This window comes from Bombina bombina, chromosome 3, assembly GCF_027579735.1.
Source record: "Bombina bombina isolate aBomBom1 chromosome 3, aBomBom1.pri, whole genome shotgun sequence".
Taxonomy (NCBI): Eukaryota; Metazoa; Chordata; class Amphibia; order Anura; family Bombinatoridae; genus Bombina; species Bombina bombina.
In genome coordinates, this window is record NC_069501.1 from 624,025,420 (window position 1) to 624,047,692 (window position 22,273).

The following is a 22,273-nucleotide window of genomic DNA, read 5'->3' on the forward strand; positions in this document are numbered from 1 at the left end:
ACACAGATCATAGAACTGCAGGTAAAAGTGTGGTCCCCTCTGCACTGAAGAAAATTGAGAATCCTACGTATTATGTCTGTATTGTTCAGTTTTATACCCTCACTCCTTACTCTATGTCCAATTCTATTTGCCCCTTTCGTGTTTGTAGCTAGATACACATCTGCTCTTCCTGTGTCTTTTCTCTCATCCAAAACTTACATTTCTTCCTTGTATCTTAGATATACCATTATACTTCTCACCTTGAATTACCTCTCCAGCACATCACATGCTGTCTACCTGCAACCACACACTCTTGTCTGAATTACATATAAACTCTTTACAATACCCTAATTTGTATTTCCCTTTTTTTGCTATCAGGTTCAATGAAAAATAAACAGCCCCTTATTCTCTCTGCCACTGTATTCCATGCACTCCTTATTCTGCTACAATGTTCTTTTTGGTGAAGCTTGTTATATAAGTATTGTCTATCTGATGTTTGTAATGCACCAAGTATAGTGTTGCATTAAATGTTAGCGTTTAATAAATGGAAATTATTAAAATGCACCTCCTCATTATCGTGGCCTCCTAAGGGGGCAAGAGGCAATTCTGAAATGCACATCAGGACAATACAGATCTGGTAAGGAACATTTTTTACAATCTAGTCACGGCTAAAATAAAAAAAAACACATCACCCATATTGAATCCCGGATCCTAGTTATTGAATAATGACCACAACTTTACCTGTATCAGGTAACACTGAAACCAACCTATATTCAGCTTTACTTTCACCTCTAAAACAGGCTTTAATCACTTCCCACACCTTCAGGATGGATACCATAATAACAGATGAACTATTATTTTACTGAATATAATGTTTACAAACCAACTGGAAACCATCTTTATTTCGAATCTGGTGAGATTAGGATAGGATGTGACCGTTTCCTATGTGGTGTTAAAGGGACACTTAAGTCAAAATGAAACTTTCATGATTCAGATAGAGCACACAATTTTAAACAACTTTCCAATTTGCTTCCATTATCAATTTGTGCAAACTTTTTATTTGCATACTTTCTGAGACACCAGCTACTACTGAGCATGTTCAAGAATTCAGTGTATACGTCCAAGTCTAATTGTTTGTCACATGATACAGTGGGCAGGGAAATAGAAGCAATCTTTGAAAGTTCTTAAAAAAACAAATCTACAATTTGAAATTCATAGTAAGTGCTATTACATTGTCTTGTTGTGGTGCATTTGTGTATTATGGAATTATACGGTATTTAATAGTCCTTTAAGGGTCACTAGACTCTCTGAGATTGTTACCTTTCAGTTTATTTATAACTTTCCCTATTTGTATGGTACATTAGATAAGAAGATAATTTAGTTACAACGAAGTGTATTGTCCGTTTAAAGTTAAGGTAAATTTTCATGTGAAAGTGCCCGGTTTTTAAAAAAACTATTAAAAACAGGGGCACTTTCATTCATGAAAATTGACATTGCACCGTATTTTAAAAATACCTTGTTCTTCTGAAACACGGATCGCCGTTCTAAAACGATGCCACGCATGCTTTTTCCTGGTTTACTTACCTGGCAATGACAAAACCCGGCTTTGGAGGATGCCGGAATCGTCATTGCGGACGTATGAAGAGGCTTGCGACGGGCTGGTGAAGCACTGGAGCGGCTTTAAGAAGAAAAGGTAAGTATATTTTAAGAAAACGGCTGAAATGTCAATTTTCATGATTGAAAGTGCCCTTGTTTTTAATAGTTTTTTTAAAAAACCAGGCACTTTCACATGAAAATTGACCTTCACTTTAAAAACTGGTCTATGTAAATACCAGGTAAACCAATTATTTGCTCAGGCAGTTAGGTTTTCTTAGACTGTGGGATGTTGTACCAACTGTCGTATCCTTCCTCGCCGTATATCCATTTTCTATGAAAAGATTTTGACAGTTAATATTGTGGAGCACCTTATAAAACAAAATGGAACATATGGATTTAGCTTAAATGACCATTAAATACAATACAAGTTCATAATACACAAATGCACCATAAAATGCAATGCAATAGCACTTACTCTGAATTTCAAATTGTTTGTAGATTTTTGTTCTAAGAAATTTCAGATTACTTCTATGTCCCTGCCCATTGTATCACGTGACAGTCATCAGACAATTAGAGACTCATATGTATACTGTGCACTCTAGCACATGCTCAGTAGGAGCTGGTTCCTCAGAAAGTGTGCTTATAAAAAGAGTGAGCACAAATTGATCATGAAAGTAAATTGGAAATTGTTTAAAATTGAATGTTCTATCTGAATCATTATTTTCATTTTGTGTTTAGTATCCCTTTAAGAAATCCCTTTTTCCTAAAGTGGACTGGAGGGGAACTGAAGGGTCAAGCATAGATTATTTGGAGGAAATACAGCATCCTACACAAGTTTTATAGTTACCCTAAAGTGAAAGTGAAGTTAATAGCCCCAGAATTCATCCATCAGAGCAAAATACTAACTGCAATATGGTCGCTAACTTTTTTAAATATTTTTTTTTCCAAAATTAGACTTTTTAACTATATATTTTATATCACTGTTGCTGGGCGAACTCCTCGCATTTGCTCGTGCACGAAGTCCCTTTCTAATGCGCATGCGCGAATCGTCCTGTCACAGTTTAACGCGCATGCGCTCCGCGGCGATACCATATACAAAATAGGAGCACGCTAATGCGCATGCGCGATACTGGAACGCGCTCTAAACACAATTAGTCATAAAAAAGGTGCACATGCGCAGACTAAGATGTGGGAGGGTGACGTAGTTTGACGGCCGCCTAACGGCCAGAATTTCAATTGGGTAGATCTAAAACGTGACCAAGGCAGGAAAAAAGTGAGTAAATAACGGGCTAATTTAGGAGATAGAAAAGATAGTCAAATACCCTATCATATATCATACCCTACTATCTGCCCATAGACCCTACCTACGATTGTTTGTCGCTCTGATATCATACCCTAAAATCGAATCTACCCTTTGGCAACTAGGTGCCAATTTATTAGAGCTGGAGGTCTGTTGTGTTATATAGTTGGCGCTTAGTTATCACTTTTTATCATTTTTAGGAGATAGAAAAAATGTAATTTATTGCGGCGATAACTCTGTAAATAGAAAAATAGGAAAAAAATTATGAATGAAACTGCTATTATTTTTGGGTAAATAATATAACTGTGGATCGCAAACGTAAGTTAACTTTCACTTAAAGTGAAGGTAAAGTTTGGGCATTAAAAAATGATATTTATAATCCTTTTCCTGTGCTAAACCCAGTCGCTAAGTTTTTTTTTGCAATAAGTCTATTTTTAACATTATTTATATACCGTTATTTTTATGCTCGTTGCCTTGCGATTCTCCTCCCATTCAGCATTTCCTGCTTTCTTAGACAGTGACGTATAGAGCGGTCCCACCCGCTCTATACGTGTCTACTGGGCTTGTGCACATCGAGCATCTAACCAGGGCGCATGCGCATACTTTTGCCGTTTGCGGATCCGATGCGGTTGTAACAATGCCTGCCAAATGATCGTGTTAATGCGCATGCGCTAAACGTGGACGCGCTCGCTTTGCTAGTATGAACTACAGAAGTTTACGCATGAGCAGAAAGAAGCATCCACTCATTACGTCATTTGACGGCCACCTAACGGCCAAAGAATCAATTGGATGATTAAACAATGTGACCGTTGTTTAGAAAAAAAAAAATTAATTACGGGTTGATTTTAGGATGGCATAATCGATGCGAAATAAAGCTAATATCTAAGGTAATATTGAAATTGAGAAATAATGATGAATGAACATAATATTGATTTTGCTTGATATATTCATTGCAGAGCAGTTTAGTTTACCTTCACTTTAACGTTGTGAAACCACTAAGTTGTATTTTATTGTACAAAGATGTTATAAAGGAATGACTAAACTCCCCAATTGAAATAAACTACCAATCAATCTTACATATGAAACATAATGATCTGAAGTTAGTCATGAAAACTGATTTTATTACCCACACACCTAATTCCAAGAAATTTCACACCTTCACTTTGCAATGTCTTGCTCCAAATCTTCTCAAACTCCACCCTGGGTGACAAACACACCCTATACCTTAGTCATACAATGGGTGTCACACACCCTTAATCATCCTAGACACGTAATGCACTCTGGCAAGTTGCCCCAGAAACTCCCCCACTACTCGGGCGCGGCCCCTTTAAGACAGTCTCAGCCCTCGGGCGTTGTCACGTGACAAGACTCTTTGTCCGAACATTCGGGCGACGGAAGCATCAACTGTGAACCCTAAAGCGGGTGTGAGCAGGAAAAAGGGAAAACTGGTAAGTGGAAATCACCGGTAGGGTTGTTTGTCTATGAATTAAAGCGTACACACTGCAGCCTGGTGACCCGGGAGCGGAAGGACATCGAGAGCTTTCATTGGGATATTACCTCTCGAACACTAGATGAGCAAATAAAACAAGGGTTCTACAGCTCTCGGGTCACATTCTACCCCTAGGATATGTGTTTAGTTACAGCACCACTCAGATACCCTCAGTGCACACCAGTAGTGCGCTCACTGTGTAAGTCAGGGTGTATTTGGCCATCCCCTGTGCCCTGAAACCCCGAAATGGGTGAGGGATGATAGACTGATAGTGCAACCAATCAGAGCACATCAGAAGTAAATATTTCCCACATTTTGAATGACAGCGACATGAGTCAATCAGAGTCTTTTGTAAAATAAGAGCAGCAAATAAACCACCAATGAGAAGCTTTATTATCTGAAAATACTGCCTCAGTTTGTTGTCATGGTAGCGCTTATGCAAAAGCCCCGCCCTTTAATACAACATGAATATTACGTTGGTTATGGATGGTGACTGTACGGTGTGATTTAAAATAAATTATTAATAATAATAACAATAATAAAGCGCTGCTAATACAAAATAAACAAATAAATGAGCATCCAACTGCAGTGGGTTTTCTTCTTTGACAGGAGGGACGGACTATAAGTATTTACCGGGGACTTATGTTTGAAAAACATATAAATATTGATTTTTTTTTTGCTGTCTCCTGTCATATTGTCCTACTGAGCTATGTAGTTGACAAGTGTCCCTTATGAAGAAGGCCTTCTTTTAGGATATGTATGCACTTTCCCATATGTTTTTTTCTAAATAAAAGAAATGCCATTGCAAAAAACTATTCTGGGTTCTGTAAGGGCAATTTATTTAAAGACATAGTCAATTTCAAACTCAGATGTTGTTTCAATTAACCATATGGCAAGTGAGGGAATAAGGAGCAAGCATATATATGTTTGACCTAAATGTACTCAGGAGTTAGAAGGTTTAATGCAGACCTGAGAAGCAGGGCCGGCCTTAGGTGTTCAGGCACCCTGTGCGCCCCCCCACGTTCACCTAAACATCAACAAAAAAGGAAAGGGAAAAAAATATGATGCCACGCTTGAAGTAAGTCCGTCCCATGCCGGTGTTCTGTTAAGGGGCCAAACTTTTGAAAAGAGCGAACCATGTCACTTCCTGTGACGTTACATCAGCTGTTGTACACATTTTGGCCCTAATGCGCATGCGTGCCAGCGTCATCACATACCTGGTCGCATACGTCACTGGGAAAATATTTAGACCTGTGAAATTCAGAAGCCTTTCTATAGCGCATGCATGGGATTTTCTATCACAAATGAGGGGGTTATGGAAAGCTGTTTATTCTTCTCCTCAGCAATATTCGGAAGTCCACTGCAACTACTCCCATTAAGCTGAGTCTCCGTGCGTGTATCGCCAATGCGTGTATCCAATGCTTACTGCTGCAACAAATGTTTAAACAATGACATTGAAGGGAGCCTGTGAAAAGCTTCATTGGATCAGCAGAAGAAGCAGTGGCGATAGCCGAGTGGCTGTTTGTCATTACACGCACGGAGACTCGGCTTAATGGGAGTAGTTGCAGTGGGGGGGCAGACTTCAGAATATTGCCGAGGAGAATAAACAGCTTTCCATAAACCCCCCCCATTTGTGATAGAAAATACCACGCATGCGCTATAGAAAGGCTTCTGAATTTCACAGGTCTAAATATTTTCCCAAAATATTTTCCCAGTGACGTATGCGGCCAGGTATGTGATGACGCTGGCATGCATGCGCTTTAGGGCCAAAATGTGTACAAAAGCTGATGTAACGTCACAGGAAGTGACATGGTTCGCTCTTTTCAAAAGTTCGGCCCCTTAACGTAACACCGGCACTGTGCATGTGATGTCATCGCATGTCAGTACGTGACCTTGCGCGCCTCTGCGCACTGGCATTACGTGACCTCCTCCACTATTAAATTGTTTGTGCAGCCCAATACTATTAACCCCTTAATGACCAGACATTTTTTCAATTTTCTTACCCTTAAAGGGACATTAAACCCAACAAAAATTATTTCATTATTTAGATAGAGAATACAATTTAAAAAAAGTTTCCAATTTACTTCTATTATCAAATTTGCTTCATTCTCATGTTATTCTTTGTTGAAGGGATACCTAGGTAGGTAGCGTGCACATGCCTGAAGCTCTACATGACAGGAAATAGTGCTGCCATCTAGTGCTCCTGCTAATGTATAACATTGTTGCATCCCAGCTTTTCAACAAAGGATAACAAGAAAACAAAGAAAATTGATAAGAGAAGTAAATCGAAAAGTTGTTTAAAATTGTGTGTTCTATCGTAATCATGAAAGAAAAAACTTGGGTTTTATGTCCCTTTAAGGACAAGGGCTATTTTTACATTTCTGCAGTGTTTGTGTTTAGCTGTAATTTTCCTCTTACCCCTTTACTGTACCCACACATATTATATACCGTTTTTCTCGCCATTAAATGGACTTTAAATAAAGATACCATTATTTTTATCATATCATATAATTTACTATAAAAAAAGATAAAATATGATAAAAAAATGGAAAAAAACACACTTTTTCTAACTTTGACCCCCACAATCTGTTACTCATCTACAACCACCAAAAAAACACCCATGCTAAATAGTTTCTAAATTTTGTCCTGAGTTTAGAAATACCCAATGTTTACATGTTCTTTGCTTTTTTTGCAAGTTATAGGGCAATAAGTAAAAGTAGCACTTTGCTATTTCCAAACCACTTTTTTTCCAAAATTAGCGATAGTTACATTGGAACACTATCTGTCAGGAATCCGTGAATATCTCTTGACATGTATATATTTTTTTTTTTTAGAAGACAACCCAAAGTATTGATCTAGGCCTATTTTGGTATATTTCATGCCACCATTTCACCGCCAAATGCGATCAAATAAAAAAAAATTGTTCACTTTTTCACAAATTATGTCACAAACTTTAGGTTTCTCACTGAAATTATTTACAAACAGCTTGTGCAATTATGGATTCCATTTCCAACTGCAGCAGCCTAGCCTGGGTACAAATGTGCACTAGGTCACCATAATATACCTAGTACGCTCCATTTGCACTAAAGTGTGCAACACAATTTGTGAGTATTCCTTTGTTACCGCAAGTTGATATTTACTTATCTCCACCATTGATTTGCACTAGGGGTCGCCCTCTTTTTTTCTATATATTTACAAATGGTTGTAAATGCTTCTCTGGGATCCCCTTTGTACAGAAATAGCAGACATATATGGCATTGACGTTCCTTTTTGTCAATTAGAAGGCCGCTAAATGTCGCTGCACACCACACTTGTATTATAACCAGCAGTGAAAGGGTTAATTCGGTAGCTTATAGGGAGCTTGCAGGGTTAATTTTAGCTTTAGTGTAGAGATCAGCCTCCCACCTGACACATCCCACCCCCTGATCCCTCCCAAACAGCTCTCTTCCCTCCCCCACTCCACAATTGTTCCCACCATCTTAAGTACTGGCAGAAAGTCTGCCAGTACTAAAATAAGTTGTTTTTTGTTGTTGTTTTTTTTTTTAAATTATTTATTCAGCTGTGATAGACCCCCCCCCCCCCCCTTAGCCCCCAATCTCCCTGACCCTCCCCCCGCTACCTATTTGCCTCTATCTTGGGTACTGGCAGCTGTCTGCCAGTACCCAGTTTGCCCCCAAAAACAAAGTTTTTTTTTTTTAATAAAATATAGCTTTATCTGTAGTGAATCTGCCCCCTCCCCCTCCCAAATCCTTTGATATTTATTTATTTTAATTCCCCCCCCCCCTCCCTCTCACGCTGCAATTCATTGATCATTGGTGGCAGTGGTTGATGCGTGCACGCACACACATGCGCACCCTCGCATGCTCCCGGCACATTGCACTTACAGGAACCGGATGCCGGGTAGCGATGGGCTGTCCACCCACCTCACTGCTAAGCTCCCACCCACCAACGATCGGCACCATCGCTCTCTCTGCATCAGAGAGTGTCTCTCTTTGCATTGGATGCTTGAAAAAGGCTATTGGAGGATGCCTCAATATCGAGGCATCACTGCAATACCCTGAGAGCTGCTGGAAGCAATCAATTAGACTAAGGACGTACCAGGTACGTCCATTGTCACTAACAGTTTTTGCAGGACGTCCCTGGAATGTCCTTGGTCGTTAAGGGGTTAAATTGTTTGCCAGCTGTTTTAAAAAAAAAAAAAAAACACAGAAAACTTGGCACTCGCCAGCAGATTCACAGTAATGTTTAAAAGCAAAACTGGGGGAAGTCAGTTACATTTGGTGCCAAAGGATCAAGCCCAGGACCACGACAAGGTCTCCCCCTTCCTGGGACCCTAAACCAGCACCCACACAATGCATACTTCCAAACAAACCAACTGGGAACCTCCCAGGGTGACACAGGCTTTTGTAACCTCCCCTATGTAAATACAAAACACAGGAATGGACCGCACTTACAGACTGGACTGGGTACACATCCTAAGCCACAGCAAACTCTACAGCCCTGAACACTGACGGACAGCTACATAGTTCCAAGCAACCCAGGCAGTTAATCCCAATGGAGCCTGGCGCAAATTTCGTTATTTTCTGCGTCTTTGTTGATGCTAGTTGTTTTGGCGCAAAATCTTGTTTGTTATGACGCGAGTTGTGTCATTTTCTGGTGTTGGTTTTGCACCAAAAATGTTTTACTTCCTTTTGCGTAATGCGTCATTCTTGGTGCCAAAATTTTGTTATTTTACCCTTCTCCCTCTATTGCTCGCTGTTTTCATGAATTTTGAAAGCTAGTATGCCTGCTTTTTTATTTTATTTTTTGTTTTTTAAATCTTCTTTTTCTTTTACATTTTGCGAGATGTCTCATTCTGATCCTGACTCTGTTACTGTAGAAACTATGATGCCCTGAAACACAATTCTACAAAGCTAAGTGTGTTCTTTTCATTATTAAGCTGTTGTTATTTCTTCAGCTCAATTATGTGGCATTTATTTATCATATTTTATGCTAGTAATGTTTCTACATGTACAATAACATTTACTGTTTTTTACTTACTTCATGTACTTGATTTCATCTGCTAACATCACATGTTTTTGCTTATATCATAAAAGGTTATGGCTGCTATTATGCCTTTAAGTAAACTTACGACATCTTTTCAAAATTGTTAAAGGGACACTGAACCCAAATTTTTTTCTTTCATGATTCAGATAGAGCATGCAATTTTAAGCAACTTTCTAATTTACTCCTATTATCATTTTTTCTTCGTTCTCTTGCTATCTTTATTTGAAAAAGAAAGTCAGAACCCTGGATAGCACTTGTTTATTGGTGGATAAATGTATCCACCAATCAGCAAGAACAACCCAAGTTGTTCATCAAAAATGGGCCGGCATCTAAACTTACATTCTTGCTTTTCAAATAAAAATACCAAGAGAATGAAGAACATTTGATAATAGGAGCAAATTAGAAAGTTGCTTAAAATTGCATGCTCTATCTGAATCACAAAAGAAAAAAATTGGGTTCAGTGTCACTTTAAGATTTAATTAATTCTGTTTTGACCGACAGCATACTTAAAGGGACACTGTACCCAAAAATTTTCTTTTGTGATTCAGATTGAGCATGAAATTTTAAGCAACTTTCTAATTTACTCCTATTATCAAATTTTCTTCATTCTCTTGGTATCTTTATTTGAAATGCAAGAATGTAAGTTTAGATGCCGGCCCATTTTTGGTGAACAACCTGGGTTGTCCTTGCTGATTGGTGGATAAATTCATCCACCAATAAAAAAGTGCTGTCCAGAGTACTGAAACCAAAAAAAAGCTTAGATGCCTTCTTTTTCAAATAATGATAGCAAGAGAACGAAGAAAAATTGATAATAGGAGTAAATTAGAAAGTTGCTTAAAATTGCATGCTCTTTCTGAATTACAAAAGAAAAAAATTGGGTACAGTGTCCCTTTAAGTTTATTTTACTGATTAAGGTTTCTTTGGCTCAAAGGATCCTGTATCAGACAGTTTGTTAAAAAAAATCCTTATTTTTCATTTCAACATTTTTTGTTCTTTGTTAAGGAAATTTTGTTATTTATAGCTTTTAGGAGTCTAGTCCTCCTATTAACTATGTTAATAATCCTTTTCAAATCTGGATTTTAATATTTTTACTCTTGAGGTCTTTTCCTATTCAATATACTATCTGTATTATATTCTAGAGAATGGTTATCCTGATTCCCTCTTGGGACTGTACTACTATTTCTATGGAAATTGGTACTTATTTTCAGGATTCTTTAGAATTTGAATATAACCTTAGTAGAGCATATTCACGTACTGTTTATATTTTTAGCTCAGCCTTATCTGTGGCTGACATTACTGTTCTCTCAACCTTTGTTGAACAGTTAGCATAAGCAGTTTCAGATTCTCAAGTATATAACTCTGTTTATTTACTTCAGATGTATTTATTTAATTATGATTACTATATCTATTATTATGGTTTCAAATATATTTTATTATCTCTATCTTGTTAGGATAATAATTTGTTTGATTTCTATTATCTCAACTATTTCTGGAGCTTTAGAGTTTTTCTGCCCTACTTTTAGTCCGGTGATGTAGATCAGTTGGGGAATGTCCTGACTAAAAACGTTTGTTCTAGATCCAAGGGTCATAGAGTCATATCCTCTGTAGGGTTAATACAGCCATTCTGCCTTTTGAGGTCAATTTATTGTATACCATTTATTTGGGTAATAATAACAACTGTTTTTATCAGCTGCTAATTTGGTTAACTCAGAGTGTCTGCACTGAAAAAGTGTTTTTTGTATCTTTCTGGGAGAAAAACGCTATATAATTACTTGTTATTAGACTGCATGAAGGTGCGGTTCTCAAACCAGTACTTTTGGTGGGGGGCAGATTAAATTGTTTTTGGATTAATTCAGCCCAAAATCTATATTATTCTTAGGGTTTGAATAGATTTTTAGAATGAGACCTTCAATGGGAAGATTCTTTCTTTCTCAGTACACTCTGTGAATTTATTTCAGGAGTGATTTTACCAGTTGTTTAGCAGGAATAGGAATTGGGGTTCTATTGAATTCTATTCTTTGTCCCAAAGAAGAAAGGTTTATTCAGTCTAATCTTGGATCTGAAGACTTTTATTGTTTTGTTAGAGTCTCAACTTTCAAGTTGGCGATTATAAGGACTATTATGCCTTTTTGTTCAGCAAGGTCATTTCATGTCCACTCCATTTTACAGGATGTTTATCCTCATATTTTATTTCATTCAGACCACTTGTGGTTTATGAGATTCTCTTTTTAGATAAGCTTTACCAATTTATCACTTTTCCATTTGGTTTAGCAACAGCTTTATGAATCTTTTCAAAGGTTCTAGGTGCCCTTCTTTCTGTAATAAGACAGTAGGGTATTGTGGTGTTTCCTTACTTGGATGGTATATTGGTATTAGCTTAATCTTTTCTTTTATAAGAATCTCTCATGAATAATCTAGTTTTGTTTCTTCAAGACATGGTTAGAGGATTTAATTTACCTAAGAGTTTTGTGATTCCTCAGACAAGGGTCACCTCTTTTTGGGTTTCTAGATGGATTCAGTGTTCAGCCTGTCTAACTTACAGTCTAGAACATTCCTTTCTGTGGCTATGTGCATGGAAGTTTTAGGTCTCATAACTGCAGCATCGGGCGTGGTTCCCTTTGCTCGTTTTTCATCTGAGACCTCTTTTGCTTTGCATACTGAATCAATGGTGCAGGGATTGTTTTCAGATATCACAGTTGATATGCTTAAATCCCAACACTCAACTGTCTCTGATTTGGTGATTAGACTATCATAGTTTTATTCAGGGGACCTCCTTTTGTTCGTCCTTCCTGGACTGTATTCTTAATGGATGCAAGTCTTGCAGGTTGGGGAGCAGTCTAAGGGTCTCTGACAGCACAAGGGGTTTGGAAACCTCAAGAGGCAAGGTTTCCAATCGATATTTTGGAACTCCATGCAATTTTCAGAGCTCTTTCAGACTTGGCCTCTTTTAGGAGAGAACTTTTCATTTTGGTTTCAGACAGGCAATATCACAACTGTGGCATATGCCAATCATCAAATAGGGACTCACAGTTCCTTAGCAATTAAGAAGTATCTTGAATACGTTCTTAGGTGGAATTCATATCCTGTCTAATTTCTATGATTTATATCTCAGGTTTAGACATTTGGGAGGTGGATTATCTCAGCCGTCAGTCTTTACATCCGGGAGAGTGGTATCTCTATATAGATGTGTTCTCTCAATTTCCCAGGTACCTTTTCAGGGATCCCCATGCGGAAATGGTGGATGCATAAGCAGTGTCTTGGTTTTGCAACCTGGCTACATCTTTCCGCCTATGTTTTTTTCTTCCAAAGGTGATCTCCAAGATCATATTGGACAGTCTCATGTGTTTCTGATAGCATCAGCATGGCCTCACAGGTTTGGTATGTGGATCTTGTTCGGGCCAGCCCTCTCTTTCTCTTTGGCCAGCCCTCTTGTTTTAGGGGCTATTTTTCCATCGGGATTTCAAACTACTAATTTGAAGGTATGGAAATTGTTTAGTGTTTAGTCATAGAGGTTTCTCTGACTCAGTTTTTATCACTATGTTGCAGGCTTATAAGTCTGTTTCAAGGAACATGTATTATCAGGTTTGGAAACCCCATATTTTATGGTGTTCTTCTCATAAATTCTCTTGGCATTCTTTTAGAATTCCTAGAATTTTATAATTTCTTTAGGATGGTTTGGATAAAGGTTTGTCTTCAAGTACTTTGAAGGGACAAATCTCAGCTCTTTCTGTTTTATTTCATAAGAAAGATTGCTAATCTTCCTGACATTCACTGTTTTGTTCAGGCTTTGGTTCATATCAAGCCAGTTATTAAATCAATTTATCCTCCTTGGAGTCATAATTTGGTTTTAAGGCTTTGCAGGCTCCTCCGTTTGAGGCTATAGCCTCAACGCCGCCCCCTTCCGCCCCCTGCAGACTCGCGGCCAATCGGCCGCCAGCAGGGGGTGTCAGTCAACCCGATCGTACTTGATCGGGTTGATTTCCGGCGATGTGTGTCCGCCTGCTCAGAGCAGGTGGACAGGTTATGGAGCAGCGGTCTTTGTGACCGCTGCTTCATAACTGCTGTTTCTGGCGAGCCTGCAGAAACACGGGGCATCAAGCTCCATTCATGCCCCTATGTATTCTTTGGATATTAAACTACTTTCTTGGAAAGTATTGTTCCTTTTGGCTATCTCTTCAGCTAGAAGAGTTTCTGAATTGTGTGCTCTCTCTTGTGATTTCTCCTTTTCTGATTTTCCATCAGGATAAAGCTGTTTTACAGACTTTGTTTAAATTTCTTCCTAAGTTTGTGAATTCTAACAACATTAGTAGGGAAATTGCTGTTCCTTCCTTGTGTCCTAATCCTAAGAATACTCTTGAAAAATCTTTACATTCTTTGGATGTTGCAAGAGCCTTGAAATAATATGTCGAAGTTACTAAAGATTTCAGAAAGAATTCTAGTCTATTTGTTGTTTTTTCTGGTCCTAGGGAAGGTCAGAAAACCTCAGCCATTCTTTGGCATCTTGGTTAAAGCTTTTGATTCACAAGGCTTACTTGGAGGTAGGACAGTCTCCGCCTCAGAGAATTACAGCTCATTCTACTAGATCAGTTGCCACTTCTTGGGCTTTTAAGAATGATGCTTCGGTTGATCAGATTTGCAAAGCAGCAACTTGGTCTTGTTTGCATACATTTACTAAATTTTACCATTTTAATGTATTTGCTTCTTCTGAAGCAGTCTTTGGTAGAAAAGTTCTTCAGGCAGCTGTCTCAGTTTGATTCTTCTTCTTGTGATTTAAGTTTTTTTTTCTTTGAAATTTATAAGAAAGGCTTATTTTTTGTATGGATTTAATTTTTAAATTTTCATATTGGCAAGAGTCCATGAGACCCACCCTTTTTTTGTGGTGGTTATGATTTTTTTTTGTATAAAAGCACAATTATATTTCCAGTTCCTCTTTTTGTATGCTTTTTTACTCCTTATTTTATCACCTCACTTCTTGGCTATTCGTTAAACTGAGTTGTGGGTGTGGTGGGAGGTGTATTTATAGGCATTTGAGGTTTGGGACACTTTGCCCCCTCCTGGTAGGAATGTATATTCCATACGTCACTAGCTCATGGACTCTTGCCAATATGAAAGAAATTAATTTATCAGGTAAGTTCTTACATAAATTATGTTTTATATGCACATACTCACACCCTCATATATACATATATAGTATATATACACATATACAGTGTCACTTTCATGACAAACTAGGTCTGCGTGCTATCTCCATTTGAATTCCTCTCTCTTTTTTATGTGACTGTTGCTCCATCAGCCTCATTATTGGAATTACAAACTGATAGCCCTATAATTGTGTGTGTTTATGAGTGAAGGGGGAAGATGTGCTTTTCCCAATTAGTGCTTCAGATCCATAATCAAGCAGAATTCAGTAGGTATTTTGACCTTATCTTCCACATAGTGTTAATTATAAGTTTTGTACAATCAATATTAAGTCCTCAACCCCTCCTGATCAAATTATTTCTTTTTTCTTTTTTTCTAAAGCATCATTAAAACTTGGCTGTTATATTTGCACTTCTTATCTACAAACTTTATAAACACACAAACACTGTCCTTTTTCACATTCTGGGTATGATTTTTGTACCTGAATAGTATCTGTTGGAACAATGTAAAATATTGCACTGTGAATGGCAACTACTGCAAGTGAAACCAATAACTGAAATATGTGTATATACATGTGTGTATGTATGTGTGTGTGTGTATATATATATATATATATATATATATATAATGTGTGTGTGTGTGTGTGTGTATGTGTGTATATATATATATATATATATATATATATATATATATATATATATATATATATATATATATATATATATATATATATAATGTTGCCAGGATGTGCACTCTCACCTTCCAATCAACTACCAGGGTGCTAGTGGTATGCACAATAACGACAATAAAACTTGCACTCACTGGGTATTTGAAAAATCAGATTTACTGTGACAAATGTAACGTTCGGGGACTCTACATCCCCTTCCTCAGACAGCCAGGGGATGTGACAGCCAGGATTTCAAAGCAGAGCACCCGTGCTGCACTGGTCACATCATATGACTGCTTATTGATGCATCACATGGCTGACATGTCAGAGGGAGGCTTAGAAGAGGACTGCTCCGCTACTAGGATTTCCATTGCCGTTGTATTAGAGATTTATTACACATGCACAGGCAGTTCAGCCAGGAAGGAATACTGATTGCTAGACTGCATAGCACATGGGGACAACAGATACAAAGTCAAGGACCAGAATAAATGGACATTTGCTTGTCCGTTTTTTTTCTAGAAATTATACTGGGCAGTTAACAGAATTAAGATTTAGTTAGTTAACAGAATTACCCAGTGGCGCCCTCTGGGGTGTTGTACCCTGTGGGACTGCACAGGTGGCACACCCCAAAGGCCAGCCCTGCTGAGGAGTAATATATATTTTGCTAACAAAACGACTGTGGCAAGTCTTGACTACTCCAGTAACAAGTCCAGATTAGTTCATCCATACAAGGCAAGTGGTGCATACTTCCCAACTGTCCTGCCTCTTGTATGAATATCATGGGTTCAGAGGTATGAAATGCTCACAGCCTTTCAGTGTTCCGGTTTAAGTAACTTACTGTGCCCTCTCCAGACACAACAGCCCCCATCTGCACATAACCCACCCATTCCATGCAGATTCCCTCCCCCACACACACACACACACAAATTACTGGTGGGCCATTACCCAAAAGCTTTTAACCTCACACATCATCTGGCAGATGTTCAGAGGTATGGTGGTGGGTGGATCTTAGCGACTGAGAAACAAGTACAGCAAAGTGTTAAATATGTTCTAAAAACACACTCACATATTTGTTAATTTATTGCAAGGCTATGGAAAACTAAGGTCCCATTAAATAATCTTACCCCATCCAAAGTAGTCTAACTGATCTGACTTGGTAGTGGATCCTGACGACTGGAATTAATTATACCATTTTGTTCCTATCTTAAACATTATGTTTCTCATCCAATTTGCCTTTGTTCCTACCAAAAATCCTGAGACTGCCTAAACCCTAACTATCTTTGTCAACCAACTAGTCTGACTAATTAAAATAGCCTTATAAAATATATATATAACTGTGTGGGTGTTTTGCAAATGTTAGTAGTTAAAGAGGATCCACCTTCTATAGCTAAAGTATTTTTTAATGTACTGTATACTTGCTCCATCCTAACCTCCATCTCTTTTTTTAGGGGCCTTTTCAAAATGGATTTTGCATCACATCACACCCGTATTCTGCAACAGTTGGATGAGCAGCGACAAAAAGACCTTTTTTGTGATTGTCACATTTTAGTGGAAGGTCAACTTTTCAGGGCTCATCGTAACATCCTGTTTGCCAGCAGTGGTTACTTCAAGATGCTTCTGTCTCAGAGCTGCAAAGACATGGGTCAACCAACCACTGCCACCTTTGATGTCTTCTCTGCTGACACCTTTACTGCCATCTTGGACTTTGTGTACTCTGGGAAGTTGCCTCTTTCTGGGCAGAATGTCATTGAAGTCATGTCAGCTGCAAGTTACTTGCAAATGACAGATGTTATAAGTGTTTGCAAGATGTTTATCAAATCATCATTAGACATCAATGAAAAGGACAAAGACAGTTTCTTCGGTTTGTCAGACAGAGAGCCTGGATCCACTCCCAGCCAATGTGGTTTGTATAATGCAGGATGGGGAGTTAACAACTGTCCATCTGCACAATCAGAGGAGCATATTCCTGTATGCTTAGAGGATGAGGATACTTGGAACAATTGTGGGTTCTACCCTGGAACTGGATCATTGCCCTCGGGCCCCAATGACAAAATATCAGAAACTTCTAATAAAACCCCAAACAGACACCACAGGATACCTCAGTTTTCCAGCTCACCTTCATACCCTGGAGGAGAAACAGGAGGTTGCAGAATTCCACAGTCTAATGACAAAATCTGCCATGCAGAATTGGATGTACCTCAGAGCGGGTACCACCCTACACAGGAGTCTGAGGCCATTCCCAACTGCTGGACTGTAACACAACAAAGAGAAAGGAGAAAGTCTTCACATAAGACCAGTGCTTCCAAAGCAGACCAGCTATATGCCACAATGCCAACAATTATGGGCATCATAGGAGGCTGGGGAGAAGGTGAGAAGGGCTACCTGGTTTGATCTAATAAATAAACTGACAGCTGAATTATTTTGTGATAACAGTTGATTTCTTATTATATTATGAGTTTTTGCAACACACTAAGTTCTTTTCAACATTCTAGTTAATTATCATACTTATACAACAGCTTAATGGCTAATAGTGTCTTCAAATCCACTAGTAATTTCATAATATGACATAAAATAATTATTTAGGTAACCTATTACAAGGTTGCTTTTCAAAAATCCAGTATTTTGCATTAAAAAAATACTTTTTAATCACCACCAGCCACCTCATTGCTAAATCCTTTTTTTCCAGCATTTGACAGGCGGGTGGTACAACCAATAGCAAGAGCACATCCACCCTATGGCGAATTTAGTCATAGGCCTCTATTTATCAAGGTCTGGTGGACCTGATCCGACAGTGCCTTGCTGAATACGGCGAGCAATACGCTCGCCGTATTCAAATTCAGCATTGCACCAGCAGCTCACAAGAGCTGCTGGTGCAACACCACCCCCTTCAGACTCGCGGCCAATGGGCCACCAGCAGGGGGGTGATTTCCGGCGATGTCTATCCGCCTGCTCAGAGCAGGCGGACGGGTTATAAAGCAGCGGTCTTTGTGACCGCTGCTTCATAACTGCTGTTTCTGGTGAGCATGCAGGCTCGCCAGAAACAAGGGGCATCAAGTTCCATTCGGAGCTTGATAGATAGGCCCCATAGGGCTAGATTTATCAATGCTGAGGCGTACAGGGGCACGTATACTTGCCCCTGTACACCTCAGCTTGCCTATGGCTGGGCGAAATTACCCGCAGGTAATTAACATTGCACACGAGCACAATTTTGCGCTCACGTGCAATCCTGCCCGCGCACAGCCAATCACGCGCGGGCAGGAGCTGTCAATCTCCTCGGTCGGACTCGACCGAGGAGATTGAATTTCACCACAATAGAGGTGGCGTAGATGTTAGGGAAGCAGCGGTCTGGTGACCGTTGCTTGATAAATCCAGGCGAGCAAGTTCTTGAGAGAACTTGCTGCCGTAGGGGCTTAATAAATCTAGCCCATAGTGTCATTTTCTGGTGACTTTGCACCGTGTTAACCTAATACTGTGACAGTCGTATTCCACTAAGTAAACAGTTTTACAGTCTTGACCTCTTTAAATATATTTTGGCCTCTTTTAAATCTAATTTTTATGGCACAGCTTTTTTGGCATGCTCAGTTCACTTTTATTAATAAACACAACCGTTCCCTTTAACCTCATCTCAACATTTTCTAAACTAAAATGTCAGTTATAAGGTTCATTAATCATAATATTTATGTGTGATTTATGTAACTGAACACTGAAAAACTACATTTTAATATAATTAGTTGAGAAAAATTAAGTGAAAAAAACCTTGCATTTAGAAGGAACATGGAAATCAACAGGACTATTGCACTGCACTTCACCATAAACATAGGCCATATTAGCCCTTTTTTAACTTCAGCGCAAAAAGTACACACCTGGTGCACGTGTACAGGGGCTAGTTGACAGGATTGGTCCGTGTACATTACATATTTACCAATCAGCGCCCATGTTAGTGCAGTGATCAGCACCTTTCATGTTGTGCCAGTCTGGGAATTTAACTCAATTTACCAGTTGTATGGTCTATGTATTTGTGTGGGTTAAATAATTCAATTGGCAGCTAATCAGATGTACTGGACTTACTTTGAAAACAAAGCCACAATCATCTGAGGTGTATATGATGTTTTTCCACCGCAAACTCTAATGGTATAGAAGGGTACCAGGGCAATACTATACCTCACAGGGCCCCAAGGAAAAGCACCCCCTTTATTGCACAACACCACTTCCAAAGAGCCACTGCTAATAGTTATATTGTTCCACCATTAAAGCTACATAACCATAAGTGAATAATAACAAATATTTTCCACAAAATATTTGTTCTGGATGCTCAAACCCCTAAAAGCTGGGCAACATCTGAACTGGGACTGTCACTACTGTAGTTACATCCCTGAAGGGTGCTATTATTTTTTTTAATTGTAATTGTCTAACAAGTAAGGAATATGACGGGTATAAATGTCAAAACATGAACAATTATTAATATTACTATAAAAGGATCAGCGAGCTATTTCTAACATACTGTATTTATAATATATATCAGCAATTAAGCACTACATTGTAAAAGATCTGCATAGAAAACAAATGTTTTATAAGTATTTAAAATTTAATTTTGCTAACACAACACAATTTGCATTTGTAGTCCAGGGACAAACCCATTAAAAAAAACCTTGATTATTCTTTATCTCATTTGCTGTGGCCAGTAAAGAACCGCTATAAATAAGAATTTAACAGAGTTAAAGGGACATTATACTCTAGATTTTTCTTTGCATAAATGTTTTGTAGATGATCCATTTATATAGCCCATCTGGGTATGTTTTTGTAAAAATGTATAGTTTTGCTTATTTTTAAATAACATTGTGCTGATTTTCAGATTTATACTGATGTATACAGACTTCAGACTGCTTCTGTTTGTATAATGGGTGTTTTGATATGCAGGGAAGGGGGAGTGGGGAGGTTCTGCTATCAGCCCCTTTCAGTGGGTGTCCCAGGCTTATCTCATTAACAGTGTTAAATTGGGAGCTTCTAAGTAAGTTTTTAAAAGGTTTTACACTGGACTTTTATATCATTATCTGTGCATATTATTCTTTATAGTAGTGTCTATTACATGCAGTTAAATGAAGATTGGTGTATACTGTCCCTTTAAGCATGTGAAGCCTGGAGCATGCACTTCATATTCTCACAGGAATGTCACAGTTTCTAGTTAAATTACAGGAAGAAGGTGCAACATCAATTTTAAAAGTAAATTTTTTTAATAAAATACAGATGACATTTACAATGTGTACATGACACAAAGTTACACCAAGATGTTCCACAATGACTACTTATGGTTCCATCAGCTGTTACTTGTCCATGCGCAGATACCTTGAGTCAATCTACTTTAAGGGACAATAAAAACCTTGTGATTACAAAACATTTATGTTTTGTTGCTGTAGAATTACATACTAGCCAAGTCAATTTTGTTTCTTTTTATTATCAAGAAATATTTATTGAAATGTTCAAAATAACAGTCAATTGCAACATCATACAGAGATATGTAATAGTAAGAATCACACAAAAGTATACATAGTGACCGATTTATCATTGTCTGTCCGACATGATACGCTGTCGGAATTTAACATTGCACAAGCAGTTCACCAGTGTCAATCAGCCTGATCGTATAGGATCGGGCGGATTGCAGACCGCAAGCTCAGAGGCAGTGCACCAGTTATGGAGCAGCGGTGTTAAGACCGCTGCTTCATAACAAAGTATCTTCATTCTATAACATAAGACATACAGTACCTAAAGTGTGATGAAAACTCTAAGGAAAAAGAAAATAGTCCAGCCTACTAAGGGTAATTGAACGGCCATTGGTCTTGATGGGCGAGAAGTAAACAAGGAAAAGGAATGGAAGAGAGGGTATTCTCTTTGGCCTGAGAGCTGGCCCTTCACACAGTACACACACATTATTTCATAAAAAATAATTTAACTGTTAGGGCTACCTTAGATCCAGAATCCCAAGGCTCCCATATGGCACAATACAGATTGATTTGTAATTTATATTGCTAAACATATCCCTCCATACTCCTCAGGTGTTTTATAATATTAATAACACCTACCCAGTGTGGAGTACTCTGCTTCTTCCAGTTACTGGCAATAAAAAGCTTGGTGGCCATTAGAACATAGATTAATAGGAGCATCTGGGGTCGCTGAATCTTTTTTCATTAAAACCTTTGTGCAATAATGCAGATTCAGGTCGCAGCTTGCTCGAGAGTTACAAGAGGTTAAATAGTTTTAATGTTTTTCGACACTTGAGCATGCCCACCAGATGTGATAGGGAGTACCATCCTCTGCACACCCCCTTTAACAGACCAGGGAATATTTTATGCAACGGAGCAGGGACTACAGACATGGCTGAAAGTATTGGTACCCTTGCATTTTAAGACAACCACAAAAAAGTAAATCTGGGAGAATGTCCTTTAGACAGAAAAAACAAAAGTAGAGCTTTTTTGGCAAATCACAAAAACTCTGTGATTAAAGGGACAGTCAACACCAGAATTGTTATTGTTTAAAAAAATAGATAACCCCTTTATTACCCATTCCCCAGTTTTGCATAACCAACATAGTTATAATACACATTTTACCTCTGTAATTACCTTGTATCTAAGCCTCTGCAAACTGCCCCTTATTTCAGTTCATTTGACAGACTTGCATTTTAGCCAATCAGTGCTCACTCCTCTGTAAATTCATGTGCGTGAGGTCAATGTTATCTATATGAAACACATTAACTAATGCCCTCTAGTGGTTAAAATCTGTCAAAATGCTTTCAGATTAGAGGCGGCCTTCAAGGTCTAAGAAATTAGCATATGAGCTTCTTAGGTTTAGCTTACAACTAAGAATACCAAGAGAACAAAGCAAAATTGGTGATAAAAGTAAATTGGAAAGTTGTTTAAAATGACATGCCCTATATGAATCATGAAATTATTTTTGGACTTGACTGTCCCTTAAAAGAAGGAAAAAAGAAGCTTTAAAAGAAAGGAACACCATCCCTACTGGGAAACATAGAGGAGACTTAGTGAGTGATGTTTGGGGGTTGCTT

The 22,273-nt window shown here is 38.4% G+C and overlaps 1 protein-coding gene across 1 annotated transcript in view; it reads left to right on the forward strand.

The window, feature by feature from the left end:
* The first annotated feature begins 4,209 nt into the window (after positions 1–4,209).
* LOC128653771 (zinc finger and BTB domain-containing protein 8A.2-like) overlaps positions 4,210–22,273 on the forward strand; it is a 49,950-nt gene continuing 31,886 nt past the window's right edge. The window contains exons 1-2 of the mRNA XM_053707258.1: positions 4,210–4,323; positions 16,665–17,584. Coding sequence (XP_053563233.1) covers positions 16,678–17,584 — 907 coding nt within the window. The 5' untranslated portion in view covers positions 4,210–4,323; positions 16,665–16,677. The remainder of the gene's footprint in view (positions 4,324–16,664; positions 17,585–22,273) is intronic.